Source organism: Armigeres subalbatus, chromosome 1, assembly GCF_024139115.2.
Source record: "Armigeres subalbatus isolate Guangzhou_Male chromosome 1, GZ_Asu_2, whole genome shotgun sequence".
NCBI lineage: Eukaryota > Metazoa > Arthropoda > Insecta > Diptera > Culicidae > Armigeres > Armigeres subalbatus.
Window position 1 is genome coordinate 164542834 of NC_085139.1, and position 23627 is coordinate 164566460.

Here is a 23627-nt window from a genome sequence, read left to right on the forward strand (position 1 = left end):
TAGTTCAGAGAAGGCAGTATTTTGATAGTGGACTCGAAACTCGCCAAAAAATATCCGGATAAAGCTTGAAGCAAAAGAACGCCACAATAAAATGTGTTGTGCTGTTTGAAACTGTTCGTGATCTTCGGAAACCCTTTCCTAACATTGTCCAGCAACCACTTGACAATTCGTCATACATCATCAACTGAAAAAAACTGCTTTTTCCCGGCATGAGTTGAAAAACCGTTTCGCGTAGAGTCGTAAACGGAGTTCCTTTCGGTTTGACTGCTGGTAGGATATAATTTCTTAAGTTCATCATTCATATGGCTTCATTCATGGACGATGTACCTTTTCTTACTCATAGATTATATTCTCATGAATAGAATTTTTGGAATCCATCCTCCAAACCCATAGAACGGAATAAGGAACGACTTGATTTAAAGTTCTGTCCAGTTAGAATCCGGAATCATTTATTGTATTGCAGCGGCACGGAAAGTGACCGTTTCAAGAATTCTTCTACAGCGGTTTGTCTACCTAGGCGCCCACTTGCTGTGGTATAAATTTCATGTTGTTTCGTGCAGTGAGTCAAAAATTATTTCAGATGCAAGCCGAAAGGAGAGAAAAAAATCTGCACACCCACGTTGATAATCCTGCTTATTGACGATGGAACCTACGTCAAAATGGATTTTGGACAGCTTCCACGAGGAGTAGTTCCTGCGAAGTTAAAGTTTGCTTTTTGGACAAACTTGTAAAAAAACAGATGATTGTGGCAAAAGATATGCAGCTGTGGAGCAAAGCCCTAAGTGTTTGTGACGGTCTACCGCGGTCTACCTTCGATAAAGCCCATAAAGGTCCCGTGATGTTTTGGCCAGATTTGGCGAGTTGCCACTACAACCGGGAAGTCATCCAGTGGTACCGCGATAATAACGAATAATAACGAAAAATATAAATCCACTCAACTGCCCGCATCTCTGGTCCATCGAGACATTTTGGGTAGTAATGAAGCGGAAGCTTAAGAAAAGTGGAAAAACAGCTTGGGATGCGACTCAGAAGACCAAAATGTGGAACAAATGTGGATGCCAAGAAAGTGGATTCCGGAGGTGTGCAACTTTTGATGAGAGGAATAAAGAAGAAGGTGCGAATTTTCACTAGAAACAATAAGAAATAATTTGTATTGATATTTTTTCCACTGAATTCCCCTTGTTTTGATGTATTAACCTTATTTGTACGTCAATCCGTTACTGAGATACAGATGATTTTATTATTCCGGATTCTAAATGGACATAGCTTTAAATGTATCCTTATTCCGGTCAAAATCTTTTTCACTTTCCAGCATTTTATATCAGTAAAATACAGACAACGATTTGGTAATAGGGTTTCAACTTTTCGTTTCAATGAGACCAAAGCAAGCGTTTCTCTGGCCAAGGGAGATTTTTTTTTTCGTTGTTTATGTTGAGGATCATCTTTCACCCATCACCCCTCTACAATTAGCCTTGGATGATAAATGAAAACCTTGTCTATTAGATGAAAATCCTTTTTCGTTCCATCACTTTTGCCTACTCACTCACTTTTCGCTAGAATTATCGCAGAACAATTACAAAATTATATGGCCGCGCCGGGACTCGAACCCAGAATAGTAACAATAATAGCCGTAGGGATGCGCTTACTCTAGCCACATCACCATGCTATCTGTATGAAAGCATTAAGTTATTTGTTCTAAATAGGCTACTACCATTTGCATTGAAGATGCCAAGAAAAGACTCGAATATGAAAGACAAAGAGCAAACCAACGTTTGGCGGCAATCGAAGTGAGCGAAAAATGCTATCTGTATGAAAGCATTAAGTTATTTGTTCTAAATAGGCTACTACCATTTGCATTGAAGATGCCAAGAAAAGACTCGAATATGAAAGAAAAAGAGCAAACCAACGTTTGGCGGCAATCGAAGTGAGCGAAAAATGGTTATCACTCTCCAGGCTGTTTTTCTTTCCCGAAAAGTGATTTCTCCCCGAAAATTTTCTGAGGGAGCAACCTGTGCTCCTGAGATTGAGTGAGCGGTAATACACTACAATGTTACCTGTTATATCTTGTTATGCTGTTTTTTTTTGTTTGTGTGCCGCCGGGAAACCCGTAAAGTTCTGTTTTTACACAAAAATATGTCACAAAAATTCCTATAGATTAGATAATTATTCCTCTGAATTTGATTACTGACCACATTGGCCACTTCTAGAATTTATGAGACGTCCTTCCATCTTTATTAGGCTGTTACAAATTCGTTATCAAAAATATTTCTCTACGAGTAGTCATTCAAGGTAATGAAAAAACTAGAAACGAATAATAAAATAAATGGAATAAAAAACTTATTAAAATTGTTGAAAAATGTTTTGGAAATTCCTGGAATTTATTATTGTCTTTGATAATGCTGGTTTATCTTTTGAAATATATGTAAACTTTGTATATAATTCGATTACACTTTGTTTATTTTGAAGCGATTTACATTTCCGTGTCAATATGACCCTGTCCCTGAATCTTGTTTGTGAGTTTTTCTTAATATCCCAAGAAGGGTAATTCATCGCCGTATCTCGCCATTTTTTTTTTCAAATCAAAATTTCGATATTCGAATAATGTTTTGAGGTATGCTAGAGTAAAATCTGATTAGGCTTTTTAAGATTTTTTTTATTTTTGTTTTAAATTCAACAAATATATTTTAAAAACTTAAACTTTCTCGAGGGCTTGTTTCAGATCCACGATCAGATCGTCTGCGTCTTCCAAACCAACTGAAATTCTGATCAAGTTATCCGTAATGCCCAATTCTGCGCGCTGCTCTGCCGGTACGGATGCATGCGTCATGACTGAAGGCACTTCGGCGAGACTTTCGTACCCTCCGAGACTTTCCGCCAGTGTGAACACTTCCAACGATTGCAGGAACACCGTCGATTCATTCAGACCACCTTTCAAATAGAACGACATAATGCCACTGTGTCCGTAGCATTGTCTCTTTGCAAGTTCATGCTGGGGGTGAGATAGTAGACCGGGGTGCAACACACGTTCCACTTTAGGATTGGTTTCTAGGTATTTTGCGATGGCCAGGGAGTTGGATTTGTGCCTTTCCATGCGAATGGCTAGCGTCTTCAAGCTGCGGTTCACTAAGTAGCAATCGAATGGCGATGGAACGATGCCGGCAGCTGTAAAAAATGTCTTTTGTAACATGATTCCCTCAATTCGAACATTTCATTAAGCAAAGTATGAATGAATCTTACCGTTCTGAAGAAATTTGAGCTTCTCATATAGGGCTTCGTCATTCATGACTGCAGCTCCCATAATGACATCGGAGTGGCCATTCATATATTTAGTCAAGGAGTACATGACAACGTCTGCGCCCAATTCAAGTGGTCTCTGTAAATATGCCGACAGGAATGTGTTGTCCACCACAACCACAACCTGAAATGTTTTCGATTTTGAATTGTAAGAATTGTGAGAAAGTAGAACATGAAATTTGCTGCCTTACCCCTGGGTGTTTGTGTGCTACTTTGCAGACCGCTTCAATATCGATAACTTTTAGAAGGGGATTTGTTGGCGACTCAATCCAGAAAAGCTTAGTGTTTGGCTTAATAGCTGCCTCAATCTTTGCCAGATTGGTACAGTCAACAAAATCGACTTCAATGTTCATTTTCATGGCAACTTGTCGCAACAGACGGTTGGTTCCACCGTACAGATCATCTCCGGCTACGATGTGATCCCCCGCTTTCAGCATCGTGATCACGGTGGTCGTCACTCCCAAACCGGAGGAAAACGTCAAACCATATTTGCCGTTGTCCAGTGAGGCAAGGCATCTCTCTAGCACATCGCGCGTTGGATTGCCGCTTCGACCATATTCGTATCCCTGGAAGTATATTAATAAATTAATATTAACGTGCTTTATTTGCATTATAGTGACGACGACAGATTTGTTAAAATGCGAAGACCTATTAAGATGATGGAAGATCATCATGAAGTAAAATGGAGTAAACGCAAATAACAGTTAGGATTTTACAACGGTCTTGAAGATATTGATTTACCCAGTATGCTATACAACCGATGTTAATCAACATTACAGAATACATTAAAATGATTCAGCTACACGCATATGCTTTGAATTCTGGTCATGATGGATCTTATTCTATTCCAAGCCTCATTTCAGTAAAACATTTCGATTTTGGACTGATCCTATTTTTTGCGTTCAACATCCATAAAATAGATGCAAATATGAACAAGAAAACACATAAGAAGCATTAAATATTTAATCATGTTTAGGAATAATTCTCAAAATATATCCGAGCAGGATTATTAGTAGATATACTTATTACGATACGTCTCCAAGTCTTCACCCGAAAACAATCTTCCAAAAAAAAAGTATCGGCCTTCCTTATTCTGAATCATTACCGTTAACTTGATCTTTAAACAACTTCGCACAACTGCGCGATAGATTACAGAAAACAACGTTTAATTTGCATCGCTAAGAACAGATCACACCCGCTGACTATCAAAATTCACTTCTGTCGTCAAAGACTATTTCGCTCAGTTCATCATTATCTCACCGAATGTTTAGCCGGTCCAAATTGTTTGAATGTCGTACTCATGCTGATTGGTGGCACGACGGCACGACTCTTCCACTGCTCCGCATCTTGGCCCACGTGTATCGCTTTGGTAGCGAAACCCTTTGGTTGCGCACGGAAACCATCTTCGGCTCTGTAAAAATACAGAAATTAAAAAAAAAACGCAATTAAAGATTTGAAGCTTGATAATAGAAGTCTTGATAATAGGAGAATGATTTGATAATAGAGGGATGAAAAGCTTATTGGAGGACTCAATTACAGATATCGCAATGGCGTGATAATGGCGCTCGCGGATTTGAAATGCGCCCAAATCGTGCGATAGCTTAAGCAACAACCAGTAAATAGTCACCTTATCAGCGTTAGAAGAGCGCCACAAATAGAATAGATAACGATGGCCACTAGTCGGGATGAGGATCATACTCGGGGCGACCTTATTGTTGTTTTATTTTTCGAGAAGAAATATGCGATAATTCCTAAATTATCAAATGCTTTTCGCGAAATGCTTCAGCTTGTTTTGCTTGTCCAGTGCTATTAAACAAATTGAATTGCCCCCAATGGTGAATGCTAATGGAATTGTGTTCTACGTATTCAAGAAAAATGATCACAATAATTGATCAATTGGCTGGCTGGCCTGACTACTTTTACTCCTCAATTAGTTCGCCGCCGCCATAGAAAAGAAAATTCAATTAGTACGATCTTTGAGAGGCCGGACTGGACGCAAAATAGGTTCGAATTTAACCGTTAGTTTGAAACTCATCATCCTTTGCATGTTTCTATATTTGTTGAGACTGTTGCTTTATATGCGAATTTGAATAGGGATGATCGGGACAATATTGACCACCTAAGAAAATCATTCTGTAAAGCAGCGAAATACTTAATAAATCATCAAATGCAGTTGTCTTTTGCTTAGTAGTGCTTCTCGCCATAATTACGTCAATAGAATTACTTCAAAAATTGATTAAAAACATGTTTAAAAATTTAAAAGCTTTCATGTGTCTCCCGTGTATGGGCCACTATGACGGGCATAAGATATACAAAAAAATGAGTAAGATGTTCTTAGCGTGTTATTTGTATAAAAATAGTATTTTGGCCATAATTTTTGATCCCATAGTCCGATCCGGCCAATATTCGATAGGAAATAATGGAAAACGATTCCCCGTCGAAAGCTACCTGTTGCAAGCAGATCGGTTTCACATGTTTCTATCACAGGTATGGATCCAAGTATGGCAACGATGACATTACTTCCTTTTTTTACCTTCAAAGGATGAACTGAACTGATCCCCGCATAGGCAGCATAGACTGTCATGCGGAACATTCTCTTTATCTAGTCGAAGTACGATATGTCAGTTGTGGGCGAGAGTGGGGCGACTTGGCGAGAGTGGGGCGTATCCGAGGATGGAGAGATGCGGCCTCGAACCGTGCATTGTGGCGTCAAATTGTTGATTCAGTGTTATCTGTTTAGATGTTAACTAAATAAATGAAATGAACGATATGTCAGTTAAAAAGCCGCTTGGTGCAGAACTCTGACCATATGGGAAACAGACCCTGTTGTGAGTCGTACCTCCTTGTTGAACAGGTGCTCGGTGGGTTGGGTTGGGTCTGCTTGTGGAAACATGCAGCTTTTTATAAACAGAGCCCATTGTCAAACCCCTCCACATCCTAGGCAGGCGCCACAACGCAACCGTAAATGGCCTTGTGTGTTGATTCAGAGTTATTCGTTTACATGTAAGCTTAATGAATTAAATGAAACATCTTTATGCAATCGTAACGAACCTGAAACATTTCATCCCAATCTGCAGTTCAAAGCCGTATGTGCTAATTGATGCATCAATTAGTGTTCAAATTGGTGTACAAATAACCCAGCGATAAAAAAGATTATTTTTCGCTAAAAGTCAATCATCCGATGTGAAATTAGGATTGGAAAACAAGCGTCACGGATGATGAAAACAGCCCCTATTTTGACTGGAATTTCAGCTGTTCTTTTGTACAATATCAATATCAATAAGGGAACGTCTTATTTTCGAAGGTACATTACTTTGAATTGTATCCTGTACGCTGATCATCAAAATAAAATCAAATTGAATAACAGTTACATGGCGCTGAATTTTTTTAATGCACATTTGTCTTGTCCTTTAGTACCGTTTTCAGGCCATATTGTATACTATCCCGTCGTACTTCAGTGGTTAATAAAATCACAAAGCACATCTGTGGTTGTAGTTTGGAAAATTGCAAAGCGCGTCTGGAAAATAATTTGTAGTGTAGAAAATCACAAAGCACGTCTGTTAGACCGCTGAAAAATAAATTGTAGTTTGAAAAATTACAAAGCGCATCTAGAAGATCGCCAAACAAGGATTTGTGGATTTGAAAATCACAAAGCGCGTCTAGATGACCTGGAAAATAGTTTGTGTTTTGGAAAATTACAAGGCACGTCTGGGAGATTGGGAGACTGCCGAGAAAAGAGTTGACGATCTAGAAAATTCCAATTTGAGTCCTGGAAACATTGATTTTAGTTTAAATAAGTTTATTCGTTTGGAGGCTTTAGTGTGCAAGAAACTATCAGTTAAGGTAGTTCTAAGAAAATCTGAGAGATATAGAGAACTATCGCATGCTTCAAAGTTGTTTGGAAGGCAAAATATATTCAATCTTATTCTTGTTTACAGACGAACGATACATTCGAACGAATGCGATTCGTTCGAGCAGTTTCTCTATTTGATTCTGCTGGCGTAAACGGGAATGCGCATCAACTTTCGAATGTATACACGAATAAGGGCGATTATTTTGAAGTTTCTCTGGGAATTCACTGACTTAGTAGTCACTGCGGGATTACCCGTTGGATCAGAAATCCAAAATTTTCGAAAAACGTTGCCAGCTTTCACAAAGCTATTAGTTTGGAGTTATTGACTAATAGTACTAGTTAACATAAGTTAAGTATGATATTTCTGCAAAATTTTAGATGAATATCATTTTCTATGCTGTATCATTGAAGTTCAACATCGATATGTTGAAGGTCAGCTTGATAGTGTTACTATACACGAGGCTGATAGTTTTATTAAATGGATGGAATAATATGATTAGATTATTGCTGCAATATTTATTTTTTCTTGAGGGATCAATATCTTAACACTAGGTACCAATTTTGTTTGACATTTAAGTGCTATCCAGTTTTCCGCGAGCGGTAACGGCCGCCAGCTTGCCTGCTGGTCAGTCTCTGATTTGACGTTTGTGGAGGTCAACTGCACCCACCGCTCCGGCCTTTCTGACCAATGTTGCATATAAGAAGGTGCTGATTCAGTGAATTCAATCCTTCTTATATCTCACATGGATCAAAATGCTCGAATGGTGGGTGCAAATTAGTACGTGTAATAACGGTCTGGAAGTGGCATATTTTGGCTTTATCGCTAACGATTACGTGGCGTATACTAGTGCAGTGGAAAATCACGCGTAGTGAATTCGGAAATTGAGAAAATTCATCAACAATTGACGGGCGAGAAAATAGTTTCTGTATGTACGGTTGTCTGGAGTGCGCAAGTTCAAGCGCAACATACGATAAGGTCTGCATCCTTGAACATAATATCTCTAGTCTGCAGTTCCTGTGCAAATGAGATCGGTGACATCCTAGTTGAGTGCCAAGGCTTCTGTAAAACCATTTTTCATCCCCGTTGTTGTGGTATTGCTGCGGACGCGTTTTAGGAAGTTATAAAAACAAGGAAATTTTCTGGATGTGCTATTCGTGTACTAAACTGATGGATGACTTGCGCTTTCGAAAGACAACACGTGCGGCTTATGAGGTCGAACAAATGCATGCGCTGAATTCTCATAACGATATTATGCAAAGCCTGAAGTTGGAGATTATGGACGAACTGAATACCGAAATAAAGACAAACTTTGCCAAACTGATAAATTCTAGCTCATTCACTCCGAAGTGTTCTAAGCCCACCGACATCCATCCTAGGTTTACCTAGGGCAGGAGGCTGTTTAGTAGGATCGGTAACGCAGAACCTATTCCACAGCCCCCGCTACAAGTTGGAACTGGAAGCACTCCTTCTCCGTCAATGGGGATAGCTACTGTTCCGCCTACTCAACCGAAGTTTTGGCTGTATTTATCCCGTATCGCGAAAGATGTGTCCACAGATCAAGTTCCCGCTCTCGCCATGAAACGACTCGCTTCAGATGACATTCAAGTGATTCTGGTCGCTAAAAGAAGAGATATAAATACTTTGTCGTTTGTCTCGTTCAAAGTCGGTATGAACCTGGAGCTGAAGTCCAAGGCTCAATCGAGTTCTACGTGGCCGAGAGGAGTAGTTTATCGGGAGTTCACCGACAACAGATCGGAAGCAAATTTTTGGCGACCAGGACCTGCTGCAGTATCCGACGATCCATCGAGCACATCAATGGACGAAGTTATATTGATGGAATAAGTGATATGATAGATGACGTCAACTCTGCTCCGAGACGCACACTTGACTCTACTACCCTTAAGGAAGTTTATCGACACACGACACACGGTCAGTCTTTTTCAATTGGTGTCGAATGAAGCCGTCAACTTCGCGGGAATCACGTGGACACAAATTCACAGCGGTTTTTACGGCTCCGACTTGGACAACTATGGACAATTATAGTATGACTACCTTATCTAAAATCAATGGAGTTGTAAACGAGAACGGTCGTTCACTTGATCTCTGTTTTACAAGCGCTCGTGAAACTGCTCCGATTATCTCCAAGGCACTAGTGCCTTTGATTAAATTTGTCGCTCATCATCCAGCTATCGTAATTACCGTCGCTGGCCGTGAATTTTCTAGCACTGTGGCCGCAGTGACCCACGATTTTCGAAGGGCCGACTATCGCAGTGTTGTCGAAGTTCTTTCAGAACTGGATTGGGATCGCATTTTGGATCCGATCGATTTCAACACAGCTGCACAAACTTTCTCTTATGTCTTGGCATACATCATCGATAGGCATGTCCCGAAAAGAATTGTCCAGTCTGACAGTCGCACTCCTTGGATGACTAACGAACTTCGCTCGTTAAGAAGGAATAAAAAGGTTGCTCTAAAAAGGTTCACTAAATTTCACTCACTTTCTTTGAAACGATACTATGTGAGTATCAATTATCAGTAAAAAGCGCTCAAGTCGATTCCTTTTCCGACGCTATCAAAGAAGGATCCAACAACACCTAAAAACTCACCCTAAAACTTTCTGGAATTTCATAAATGAACAGCGCAATCCTCTTTATTGCCTTCATCCATGTTTCTCAATGACGATACTGCTGACACGCAACAGGACATTTGCAACCTTTTTTCGGCTAAATTTTCCAGTGTGTTCAAAGAAGAGCTACTGTCCGCCGACTACATCACCTCCGCAGCCGAGAACGTCCGCCTGGCTAACCGACAGCTGGTTAGCATTGACGTGAGTGCTGAACTTTTTACTAAAGCCGCATGTCAACTCAAGGGTTCATATAAGCCCGGTCCGGATCGGGTGCCATCCTCTTTTATTAAAAAAAAGTATCGAATGGCTACTGGCTCCAGTTCAAAAGATTTTCCAGCTTTCAATTCTTCAATTCCCTTCCTGTTGGAAAATAGCCGAAATGTTTCCTGTGTATAAAAAGGGTAACAAGCGCGATGTTAATAACTACAGGGGCCGTACATCGTTATGCGCCGTATCAAAGCTATTTGAACTTGTTATCATTGATTACGCAACACAACAACACAGATCAGCATGGCTTTGTAATTGGGCGCTCCATAACTACGAATCTACTGTGTCTAACCTCGTACATCACGGAAAGTATAAACACTCGGGCCCAAACGGATGTGATCTACACAGACCTTTCTGCTGCTTTCGATACGCTGAATCATGACATCGCAAAACTGGACCGATTAGGTATCGGTGGGAATCTTTTGAAATGGTTTCGCTCGTATCTTACTGACCGCCAACTAACGGTCGCATTAGGCGACAACCGATCAACGTACTTTCGTGCAACGTCGGGTATACCACAAGGCAGCCATTCAGGACCGCTGATTTTTATCATGTACTTCAATGATGTCCATCATGCTGTTGAGGGTCCACAATTATCATTTGCTGATACGTTTCTGCTCGGTTACTGATTGCCATACTGTCCAAGGTCAAATCAATGCTTTCGCTGATTGGTGCACTACGAACCGGATGGTTGTTAATCCGACAAAATGTTCCGTTATCACATTTTCACGCAAAAAAGAGCCGATTTTCTTCAATTACCATTTGCTGGGAACTACAGTCGACAGGTGAATCACGTGAAGGATTTGGGTGTGGTTTTATCTAATCTAATCTAATCTCATACTTGCGCAGCCAATACTTGAAAGCATCCTGGAAAATGACGGTTTCTAAATTCCGTCATTTTTCTTTTCATACGGCCAGGCCAACTACGCAGTATGTACCGCAGAGATGATTTCTAGATACTGAGCGACTTCAGAATTTTTAAACCCTTAAAGTCGATCCATACCATGAAATCGAGGGGAAATGAAGAAAGCGTGGACCTCCCGTACCAAACGCTTCCAGTAGTATGAATAGTAATCAAATATTATATAATTGAGTTTTTCGTTGGGAGCGAAGCTATTTAAAAGTTATGAAAGGCTCCATTCGGCAAGTGATGGTTGACGTCGTGTTCAGAATAACTACGTTCACTATAAATAAAAAAAGGAAATCATCATTAGTAGACGATAACGTCAGCTTCTTTCCTCGATGACAGATGTGATGACAATTCTGAAAATAAACAATAGAAGCACTAGCACAATATTAGAAGATTAGACACTTTAATGATACTCCTGTTATTTTTGAAATGCTTTTCCAGACTGCTATCAGAAATCAAGGGGGGTTTAATCCTTGATTCCAATCTAACAAAAACATTACAAGGACATGAGTATTACTATTTGCGGTCGGGAAGCATCTAGGAAGTTGGAAGGAAGGATTAGTTTACTATTTACTTAATGACTTACCGACAATTTCATAAGTATTACGGAATTGGAATTGGGGAAGGTTTCCGTTGGGTCAGGATTTGCCTGTAGCTGGCAATGTGACCGTGGTAGATCTTACCCCGTAACACACCACGTAAAGGTGTCTACCCAGCATTACGGGAAGAAGGATTTGGGTGTGGTTTTAGACTAAAAACTCACATTTTCACACCACCTTTCATACGTTGTCGACAAAGCGTCTAGAACCCTGGCAGCGAAAAAATTCACGAACGTCTATTGTCTGAAATCGCTGTACTGTTCTTTAATGCGCTCTACATTAGAGTATTGTTCGTCAGTATGGAGCCTTTATTACAACAGCGGCGTAGAACGTATTGAATCTATTCAACGCGTTTCCTGTGGTTTGCGCATCGAAGACTATACTGGAGAGACCCACTGCATCTTCCTAGCTACGAGGATCGCTGTCGCTTGATATCCTTAGAGCCACTCCGTATCCGCCGGGATGTGGGTAGAACCCTATGTGTAGCTGATGTACTTCAAAGAAGAATAGATTGCGAAGAATTTTACAACAAGTTAACATAAACGTTCAACCAAGACCGCTACGGAACAGTTCGATGTTGAGGCTCCCCCTTCGTCGCACTAATTACGGTGCAGAAACTCCAATCCACGGCCTCCAGAGAACGTTTAATAGAGTTTCTTCCTTGTTCGACTTCAACTTGACGCGGAATGTTCTTCGTCGTAGATTTTCTAAATTTTTTCGTTGATTGTATTTGTATGTGATAAGTCTGCATTTTATTTGTTTTAATTTTTTATCTTGACAATGCTCCTATGTTATATTTTCTTGACTATGTGCGTTTATGTCATTAGTATTAAATCATATTTTAATACATCATTAGGGCCAATTGTAGTCTGTTGATGAAATTACAATAAACCCATTACCCTCAGTACGCTAGGTTGGGCTTTGAACCAACTAAGCTACGAAAGACCTCCGTCCACATATTTTTGAATCATTTTTTTCAAAACGTTGATTTAAAGTATTTCTAAATAATTGTAAATATTTTAAAATCATCCACAGAAAAAAATGATAGATCAATTAATAAAAATCATGTTTACGGCAGTTTAAAATTTTGGGAAAAAATTTCCGTCGGTTTTTTGGTCCTCGTGTTTTTAAATGCTAGTTTACATATCAGGAAACATATCCGTGAACTTCATTCGCATGTGTTTTCAAAGAACGGGATTGACGGGATCTTGTTATAGACAATCATATCAGAAGACAAGATTTTCGAGTTGTGAGGCTACTTTTAATAAGGTACTTTCATTTGAATCAATTTTGATAAAAACAAACTGTTTGATTAGATTTAACATTTATTTTCATGCGCCAATTACTTGCATGAATAAAATTAAAATAACTTTTTTTGTTGCTCTCTCCTTTCTAAGATTCTTGTATTTTTTATCCACAGTTTTTTTCCCAACTATCCTACATTCTACTGAAAAATTACCAATTGAACGCAGCAAACCGCTGTGTTGATCGATTTCTTGTAACCGACCGTCATATTTCCAAAAACTTCTTCGCAGAAACAGAATTCGACTGAAGTTCTAATTTATTGTCAGAATTTCAATCGAATGAAAAGCCCAGCCAAAATGAAGGATATATTTAAAAATTTATTAAGCTCTTCTATTTAGATTATTCTGGCAACTGAAACAAGCTGGGATGAAAGCGTTAGGAGTGAAGAAATTTTTGGAAGTAACTTTAATGTATTTAGAGATGACAGGAGTTTTCTAACTTCTCAGAAAAAGTCCGGTGGTGGTGTTCTAATAGCTATTTCAGCAAACTTTAATTCAGAAATCATCACAACAAATAAATTCAATAAATTTGAGCATGTCTGGGTAGAAACCCATATAGCTGGAGAAATGCATACATCGCATCGGTATATTTCCCACCTAATCATGCTTGTAGGCATAACTATGAATCTTTTTTTGAGTGCGCTGAACAAATACTATCAGAACATCCACCGGAGGTTAAAGTTCCCATCTATGGGGACTTTAAGCAACGCAATGCTGACTTTATTCTAAACTCAGAAAATGAATGTATCCTACTGCTAGTCGTTGGGGATAACGAAACTATGCAATTAATTTTTGACAAGTCTAAAAGTTTAGGATTGAATAATTTGGTTCATATAAATCATATAAAAAAAAAATTGCTATTTGGACCTCTTGCTGACAAATATCTATGAAGATTTCTGTGTAACAGAATCTATCAATCCATTGTGGAAAAATGAAGCGTTCCACACTGCAATCGAATACTCGTTATTCATACATTAACAACAAAGACCCAACGATTGTGAGTATGAGGATGTCTTTGAATACAATTTAGCGAACTATGAAAATATTCGAGGTAGGTTAAGTAGTGTAAACTGGCAAATAGTTTTAAGAAATGAAGAAAATGTCGAAGCATCTGTTAACACTTTTTACAGATTGTTATCTGACATAATCTCACAAGAAACTCCACTAAAACGAAAACGACGTCATAACAATAATAAAGACCCAATTTGGTATAATCGGCAAATCAAGAATTTAAGAAATCGCAAGCAAAAGGCACTCAAAATTTACAAAAGTCATAACAGTAATGAAAATTTAGCATATTACTTAGACGTATGCGATAAATTGAATTACGCTATCAATACCGCTTTGGAAGATTACAATTCAAAAACTGAGAACGAAATAAAGTCCTGTCCAAAGAACTTCGTTAATTAGGTAAAAACTAAACTGAAATCTAATAACTTTCCATCAATTATGCATCTTGACAAAAACGCGGGGGATAGCTCGGAAAAGAACTGTAATCTTTTTGCAGATTTTTTCCAGGAAACCTATTCTACATTTTCTGAAAATGATCGTGACCGCGACTATTTTGCATTTTTCCCAGACTTTTCAAATGATATTGGAGTGAATCAACTTCATATCTATGATATTTTGCAGGCCCTACGTAGTTTAGATGCTTCGAAAGGTCCTGGTCCTGATGGAATCCCTCCTATATTTATGAAAACCCTAGCAGTGGAACTAACCACTCCATTATTTTGGCTATTTAATATGTCACTAGAATCAGGAAAATTCCCAAATATATGGAAAAACTCATTTTTGATACCCATTTTCAAATCTGGAAAAAAAATCTGACATACGTAATTATCGTGGAATAGCCATTATCTCTTACATTCCAAAACTTTTTGAGGCCATAGTAAACGAAAAATTATTCAAACAAGTGAAAAACCGAATAACAGACGCACAGCATGGCTTCTTTAAAGGGCGTTCAAGTTCAACTAATCTTCTTGAATTTGTTGACTATACCCTAAATGCAATGGATAAAGGAAACCATGTAGAAGCTCTTTATACTGACTTCAGTAAAGCATTTGATCGCATAGATATACCCATGCTTCTATTCAAATTGAAAAAAAACTGAAATTGAGCCGGGACTTAACAACAAAAGATCAAAACCCATTCAAGCCACTTCCGGTGTCCCCCTGGGCTCTCATTTGGGGCCTCTATTATTCATAATATATGTAAACGACATTTCCTTCATCCTTAACCAATTTTAAGTGTTAATCTATGCAGATGACATGAAGCTCTTTTTGGAAATAGGGAATAAAAATGACCTCAACATATTCCAGAACGAAATATGCACATTCTACGAATGGTGCAATAAAAGCCTATTGCAACTGAATGTAAAAAAATGTAACCTTATATCATTCAGCAGAAAAAGAAAAGCATCAAATCTCTCAATTACATTACGAAAACAAGGTTGTAGAGAAATGCGATAGAGTTAGGGATTTAGGAATTATCTTAGACTCCAAACTAACGTTCATAGACCATTACTGCTATATCTTTCATGACCCATACACAATTAAAACATTATATATTGCTTATGTAAGGTCGATACTGGAATATTGCAGCATTGTATGGTCTCCATTTTCAATAACACACGAAGAAAGATTAGAATCAGTACAAAAACAATTTCTATTATTTGCTCTTCGTAAATTAGGTTGGACAACATTCCCACTTCCATCATATGAGGCACGCTGCACGCTTATAAACATTCAATCTTTGAAAGAGCGTCGTGAAACTGCAATGGTTTCATTTATTAACGATATAGTTTCGCAGCGTATTGATTCAACAAACATTTTATCAAAATAAATTTCTACATACCATCTCGACAACAGCGTCATCGACATACATTTTTAATTAATCACTGCTGTACAAATTATGCAAAATTCGGACCTCTCAGTCAGATGATGGCCATCTATAATCAACACTGCGAAACTATTGGCTTTACAATGTCTCGGCAGAACCTAAACAAATATTTTGTAACAATTCGAAACCTACACATCTAAATTTACATTTAATCTCAAAATTAAACACTACTTAACCAAACTATGTTTATTTTTATACACTACAATACCGTATTTATAGCATTAAGAAAATAAAGAAAAACATGTATATTGTATATGTACTAGTCTACGTCGGTTGACGAAATAAATAAAAAAAAAATACTTGGAGGACTTGTTTTAGGTGAAAAATTCACATCCTTGGGGATTTAATGCATTCTTACAGCAAAGAGGATTAAAAGATATTTGGAAATAATCCGTAAGGTTGGTGGAATGAAGACAGGCTTTAAACGGCCGGATACCAGGAGCGGCTTGAATGGGTAGTCCTACAGTGCTCCTTTCCCGCCGCTGCCACTCAATCGACAAGGCAGACCACCCGCACTGTGCTGTGCTGTGAGAGCCTTAGTGCACCCTAATATACTACTGCCAAGACAGATCACTCGCACTATGAGGGTACTATCCTGTCCACAATCGCACATTTGTATATGAAAAGAAAATTCAACAAAGATGGGACTGATCCCCAATCCCTCAACTTAATTCACCGAGTGATGATACTGCCTTTCTCGCATTTAGCTAAGACATCGAGGAGCTGTAGCCCATCAAGTATCAAAAATCAAGTAAGCTATATGCCATACATGCAATCCAACAGTTTATTTGCTTAGAAGAAGTAATTACTGCCCACTCCATAAAAATGAGTAAGATTGAGCTTTTGATATGTTTATAAATTTGTGTGCATACATATGAAAAAGTAATCTATAACTGTCTCAATACATGCTCATGATTGCTTTCCTACTTCTGATGAAGAAATAGTCCTATTTTTCACATTTTTGCTTAAATCGTTTGAAAATCATATCTTTACTTGAAATATTTACCGTTGCTTTTTCAACTCATTTTTATTTCTACCACCACCAATTCCAGAAGATTTAACGTGGCTGCTAACATTTTGCTTGCATCAGTTAGCCGTTAGTAAGGTTTATATGTATTTGTATGATAATTCTGTTTTCATTATCATTTGATTCCATACTCCCACTTTTTTCACACGAAAAACTTTCAAATGATGACTGCAATCATTATCGTTTTAGAATGATTCAGTACAACACTTTTTCTCATATTTGGATGAAACATCTAAACAGAGGACTTAAAATTTTCTTCCTGCTGATTTGCAAGATACTGTGAAATCAAGTCTATTATTGGAAAAGAGTAAACTCTATACAAAAAACCGTCATTTATTCACGGATAAAATATAGTCCCTTGCATGAAGTTGAATTCTGAAGGCTCTTGATTCGATAATCCATCCTCATGCAACTCAAAAAAAGTGAGGATTTGAAGTTTCAATCGCAATTCGTATGACAAGCTGGAGTCCCGTCCTAAGCCAAGCAAAGAAAATTGAACGAAGCGCATCTCAACGATGATTTACCTGGTCGAGGCCTGTTTTCCGGTTATCCTGGCAGTACGAGATCCTTATCAGCGCTTGGAATTCGGCCAACAGAATTGCGGCCGTCGAATGGTCACGTATGTTGGTGCTGCACATTAACAGAAACCCTTTAAATCTAGTGCAATATGGTAAGTGTTTCCTTCGTTAGATGAATCTGTGGTCGTGTGTTGCACGACAGATATTCCGTGACAACCGCATTTTGCCGCTAGTTCTAAATTGGTAAGTAATTTCAACTTATAGATATTCACAATGGCATATTCAACGTGGATTTTAAGCAAAAATAGTCAACTTATGAATGATATATTGATCAACTTGGCTGCCCTACAGATTCTCTTTGTTAAAAAAAAAACTTTTCATAAAGTAATTTGAATCTAACGCGGATCAAACTCGAGGTACAAAATTTCCGTTTTTTGTAGCATTAGATCTCAATACTTACTTTTTTGCCTTACTTGTCCGTTGCGTGGGATGCAAGTGTAACAAAATTTCCTATGTGTTGCGTTTGGTTGATGAGACAAATTTTAATTAAATAACTATTTAAGTTCAAGTTCTAGTTTTCTCCGACAAAATATTTTTTGGATGCTGGAGAAGTTCAACATATTGAGCAGGGCGAGATTTTTCAATGAGGTTTGCGTTTATCAATTTTAAATTTGAATGACAAGGGTGCTCATTCCAAAAAAATGTATTTTTTCGTATAATTAATATGCTTTATAAATTCCATATCAGAGATTGAATCCTAAAGAGAAAGAGCAAGTCTCTCACTTATCTTCTCTGTATACATATACGATATGTAGCATACCGCGAGAAACATTTTTCGCAAGTTGTCATGATAAAGAACTGATTCAGAATTTTAGTTATTGAAGTCGGGTTTTGCAGTACTTTCCAGTGAAAGTGGGGATTAGTTATTATAAACATTACGTGCTAGAGCATTCTGTATTGTTTACAAATTATATTATAACCGCTTACTTCCGACAGTTAACCCTTGTTTGAAAAAACACATCCGTTAAAACGCAATACAATCTTCGTACAAAAAAATGGAATTTTATAAAAAATGAGGATACGATTCGTTTCAATCATCTATGACCAGGACTAGGGTGATTGTTTCACACAATATTTTTCTATTTTCAGATTATTTCGAAGAATGTTTTGTTCTACGTTGTGCGAATGAGTGAATTAATTAACAAATACAGAACGATCATGCGATCTTCGAAATATTTTAATCTGCTTTGTATGGATAAATAAATTAATTAGCAAATGAAATATTAGTGCGCGTCCGATCTTGTTTCCTTTAATATGCAGAACGATTGCGCGGTCATTGAGATATTTGGCTCTGCGTTGTGCGGGTAATTAAATTAATTAACAAATAAAATTTAGTGCGTGTTCTATCGTGTTTGTATTAGTACGCAGAGCGATCGCGCGATCATCGGAATATTTTGTTCTGCTATGTGTGGTTGATAAGTAGATTCATTAGTGCGCGCTCGATTGTGTTTTTGTTTAAACTTCATCAAACTACACGCTATACACGCCAAACCGTTTACCAAAACGAACCCGGCTACAATACCTTCCTCATGTATCCAACATCCCAGTGATTTCTCGTGGAAGTGCAGATGACTCGTCGGCTTCCATCAAAGCGAGTATCACGTCAACATGCTCCTACCCATTCCTTAATTGACCTGCATTCGGACACGGCCGGCGCTGGTATTGCCTAATATTTGGGTCACCAGTTCTTACACATTGAGGATGATGTTAGTCCCAAACATCATCTGTTGGTTCTCTGTGTAATTACAGCTGACCTGGCAATAACGGAGTAGCAACCGTGGGCGGTCAATCATGCTCATGCTCATGCTCATGCTCATTTGGATGAAACATCTAAACATTTTGTCGAGGCAAAACGCTTTAGTGGGACTAACCTACAATGCTCTACGCGCCTGCACGCTTTGTCCATAGCACCAATTTCACCACTTTTTTTAGTGAATATTATCAATATGATTGACATTTCCTACAATTTTAATATGGCATCAGCTAGCTAGGTTATTCAAATGTTACATGAGGTAAAATTACTTATGAAAATCGTTGCAACTAAGACACGAAAGCAGTATTTTCTTAGCTAGGGCATATTGCCTTCTCCCTCCCCTAATTTTTTTCTTTGGTGAAGTTTTCGCTGCATTCTTAGTATCTTCTTCTTCTTCGATGGCTCTACATTCCAACTGGAACTTCATGTCGATACTGTTTTGCCAAATGCCATACATTATCATCCGCCCTAAAGTCTACTTTTTCTTATCTGTCGCCCGCCGACACTCTTCACCGAATCAAACATTGCTGGGTCATTTGGCTATGAGTATCAATCCTCGTGTTATGCTCCCATTCACCCCTATAGATTGATGACTAGAGGTTATCGTTCAAGTTCATTTCACTTATCCCCCGATAGTGAGCAAAAGTTCAACGCTTAAAAACGCAAGTTGATAACCGCCCTCATCAACCTATACAGACTGGGTCTGGGTCAAATGGACCGACAGTGAAGAAGTGAGCGGGGTCAACGATCTTCGAACGAGTCGTTTAAAATAGAGAGCACTACTACAGAACAACAACGCAACGCGTGGATGATTTGCAGAAATTGAAACGATCTGCCAGTGTGGTAAACACTTGAATCATCGCGAACGAACATGAAAACAGGCCTTTTTCGGCAATAAACATTGCCTATTTTCCACAGAGTCCTCCTAAAACTATTGCATAAGTCAAAATTAGCCTAGTTTCAATTCGCCCACGAGTTGTTATTAGTTTTGTGAGCAATCTTAAATTTGAGAAGTATTTTGTTTGATTTCGACGCAGTGATAGGAAATGTCACAAAATATTGATATTGATATTTTGCCGATAACTTTTTTCAAAAGTTAGTTATCGGCAACAAATATGGTGATATATTTGCTGTGAACTTTTCGAACTGCGATTATTTGCATACTTAAAAAGCGATAATGCAATCGCGTCAACAATGTGATTATTGAAGCTTTCATATGTAAAATATGCAACGGGATGATTCATCAAATTGACGAAACAAAATCCACAAAAAAGAAGGGTTTTGTAAAAACAAATTTTAAGTTTTTTTTTATCACCGAACTATAGTTCGATTATATCAAAAATACATTTTAGAAACAAATTTGAATCAATTTGATTTAAATCTTGTATTAATAAGCTCTTTCAATTAGATTCGAATAAGCCAGGAGGGCGAAACGCTTGTCATCCGCGGTACAATGGCACTCTACTCAACATTGTTTCCAACAAGTACGACGAGAAATAGATCTCCACCCTACCAACGCTGCGTGACTTGCAGTAAGTAAAAGAAATCTCGCTTAACTTTTCAAAAGGACCTAAGTAACATTTTTTTCATGAATTAATTTGACTAGCGCCATCAACAGAATAACATGTAAGCTATTGATTGCAGTATTCAAATTAATTCATGAAAAAAATGTTACTTAGGTCCTTTTGAAAAGTTAAGCGAGAAATATCTAATTATCAATGAAGTGTGGGATTTATTATTAATCTGGGTCAAGTGATATGCTGCTAAGCCAATATGCTTCTTCATGACGTCATGCGCAAATAGAAAATTTGTCATCGAACTGACTAAAGCATCGGCAAAATAGTACAACCGTTTTTTTTTGGGGAATTTCTCCGTCTTCAAACAGATTATGAGTAGACACTGATAAAGAACGGTTTATTTCAGTCGTTATCGGACCCATTCATATTATCGGATTTGCGAAGGCGCAACTTGCGCCACGCAAGCACGTAAATTTGCTTTTGTCGTACACAAAGGAGCAGGTACGAACTGATATGAGATAATTCCAAAACAAAGGGCCTGGGCCACGGAGGACACAGTGTTATACATTTGAACTGAAATATGCTTGCGCTAGTCTCGCAGTTGATAACTGTGGAAATGCTTAATTATTCAAAAGCTCCAGGAAGCGATCCCAATGATGAAGATTGAATTGTTGCTGTTGCGATCACAATTTCCGCTATTAAGAATATCGGTAACTGTTTGGAAACAATATGAAAAAAATAAATACGACGTCTCAGATTTACATGGCTGATCAGCCCCTCCATTCTCGTCCAAGCCCTTTATTATTCAGAATTTTACTGAAACTAGAATATTTTGGGAAATGTGGCTGAGTAATAAACGATTGCTCTCCAAATAGATCTTCTCCCTAAATGCAATCAGTGGTGGAACACTATGGTCCTTTTTTTGCTTCAGACGAGATAAGCACCGTCATCGTTAAATGTTTTTTTTTTTACACACACACAACTGAAATCTATCTTAGATACCATAATCGGAAAAGGCTCGGTATAACCAAGATGGAGGTGACAGATTTTTTCCCAATCGGATCGAGGGGAAGTTTCTGGTTGGGAATTTTATCGACTTCACTGATCATAGAGAATCAGCTTGACACACTATATAAAAAATCTTGCATTGATTGATATCCAAAGCTTTCAATTGATATCTTTGGAAGTGCATCTAGTGCACTAGATTGAGAATGACTATGAGCTAATGGCCATAAGTAATAGGCTTGCCGAAGAAGTCGACCTAATAATTAACCTTCAATTGATATGACGACTCATTATCATATTGTTTATCGCTTGCAATTCTAATAATCCACGTATGTATAAATGTATGAAGTAAACTCGTGCCAGATATGATTTCAAGCTCTCCAAATATAAAATCACTATTACAGTGATTTGGCGGAATTAATGAATTCAAGTTGTTGATTGATACGACTATTCGTACCCGTTTAAATATTTCTTAACTATGTTTTTTATTGTCTTGACTGTGTCTTTTGATTTGGATGTTCTGAAAGGCACAGACGTAAATGTTTGATGAGATGCCAGAATGGCCTTGTGAAATCCTTGATTTCTATGAAAGACAAAAGTATGGAGATGACTGCTTCATGTCCCGCCCAACTAGGCAGATGTGCTGATGTAGTACTTACTTGCAAGTGGCTACCGACTCAACAACATAAGTATCACGAAGATTGAGATTGGTTTGTTTGGCAACGCGGGGAAGTTCTGCAATGCCTGTGATCAATGTGATCTTACTTCCTAACACACTAACTATTGCTACGGAGGTAGTTCTTATGTTCTGCAAAGTTTGAATGATCTATTGAAAACTATTTTTTCATAAAATATCATAAAATATTTCTGCAAAATAATATATAGTCTGCATGATTTACAACAAAGTTCTGCGAAAATTTGTAGACATATGAACGTCGGACTGACAAACAGCTTTTATGAGGAAAACATCCGATCTACCATATCACAGCTATAGCTGAGAGGGCAATATGAACGAGGTAGCTCATGATTCGCTAGTCATTGTTCACACCGTCTTTACTCCTACAACTATCTAAGGCTGCAACTTCTCAAAGAAGAGAATGGGGTTTACTTTAAATCAAGTGATATGAGGCAAACCCGATTCCCATGACATCATTCGTGAATGTAAAATTTTCCACTCAGCTGACGAAATTGTATGCTTTCGTCAGTCAACACAACTGATTAAACTTTTGCATTCTTGTCAAATTTGAACCAATCCAGACACCGAAAGTCGGGTGTAAATGCTTATCAAATTAATTTTGCTATCGCACTCATTCACTACATCATCACTGTTATCATTTTCGGCACATGCCCATGAACGTAAATTGTTGTTTTTATATATAAGGAGTTTGTTGTACAACAACCCTTGTCTAAATCCAGCACTTATCTTTATTTCGTTTATCATTTATCGTTTGTTATTTTAGAAGCTCTGCACGTGAATTCATTCTTTAATAGTGTGAAATGAGCATTAATCACTTGAATGTACAATCGCTTCTGCGAAAATATCGCCGAAATACCGTCACAGACTTTCACTATCGTATTACAGAAGCCCCACTCACCTTTCGATTCCATTGGTGATTTTTTCGCTCGACATGGTGATGTTCGCTGATGTGCCACTAAAAAGTCCTTTTCTCTGTATATGGATCAATATTTTCTCAGGAGGATACACGTGGAGTAAGTGCCGAAGTAGCGAATACGTCTACTCCCTGCGCGGTAAATGCGGCGACTGGCTATAGAGCCGAACCGGTAATCGATTCTTATATTCGTTTCCACGTTAGTATATTTAATTCAACCATGAGACAGTTTGAGTATTATTCCGAGAGCCACAACAACTCAGACGAGCAAAAACGAAGTCTATAATCATTCACTTGCTGTTCAGTACGCCGGCTCGACCGGCAGCGTGGCGTGCGAACTGTGGTGGATGCGAAATTTTGCAAAAATCTAAATACACGGCTGCTG

At 38.2% G+C, this 23627-nt stretch overlaps 1 protein-coding gene and 1 pseudogene across 1 annotated transcript; both read right to left on the reverse strand.

The window, feature by feature from the left end:
* Window positions 1-2337: 2337 nt before the first annotated feature.
* LOC134205478 (cystathionine gamma-lyase) lies at window positions 2338-23418 on the reverse strand. The gene is made up of 5 exons (XM_062680753.1): window positions 23228-23418; window positions 4555-4705; window positions 3486-3860; window positions 3238-3418; window positions 2338-3162 (listed from the first exon to the last, which is right to left on the reverse strand). Exons 1-5 carry the CDS (start codon window positions 23260-23262, stop codon window positions 2693-2695), a joined length of 1212 nt encoding a protein of 403 aa, XP_062536737.1. The 5' UTR covers window positions 23263-23418; the 3' UTR covers window positions 2338-2692.
* Window positions 2338-23627, reverse strand: part of LOC134205479 (cystathionine gamma-lyase-like) — a 203593-nt pseudogene continuing 182303 nt past the window's right edge.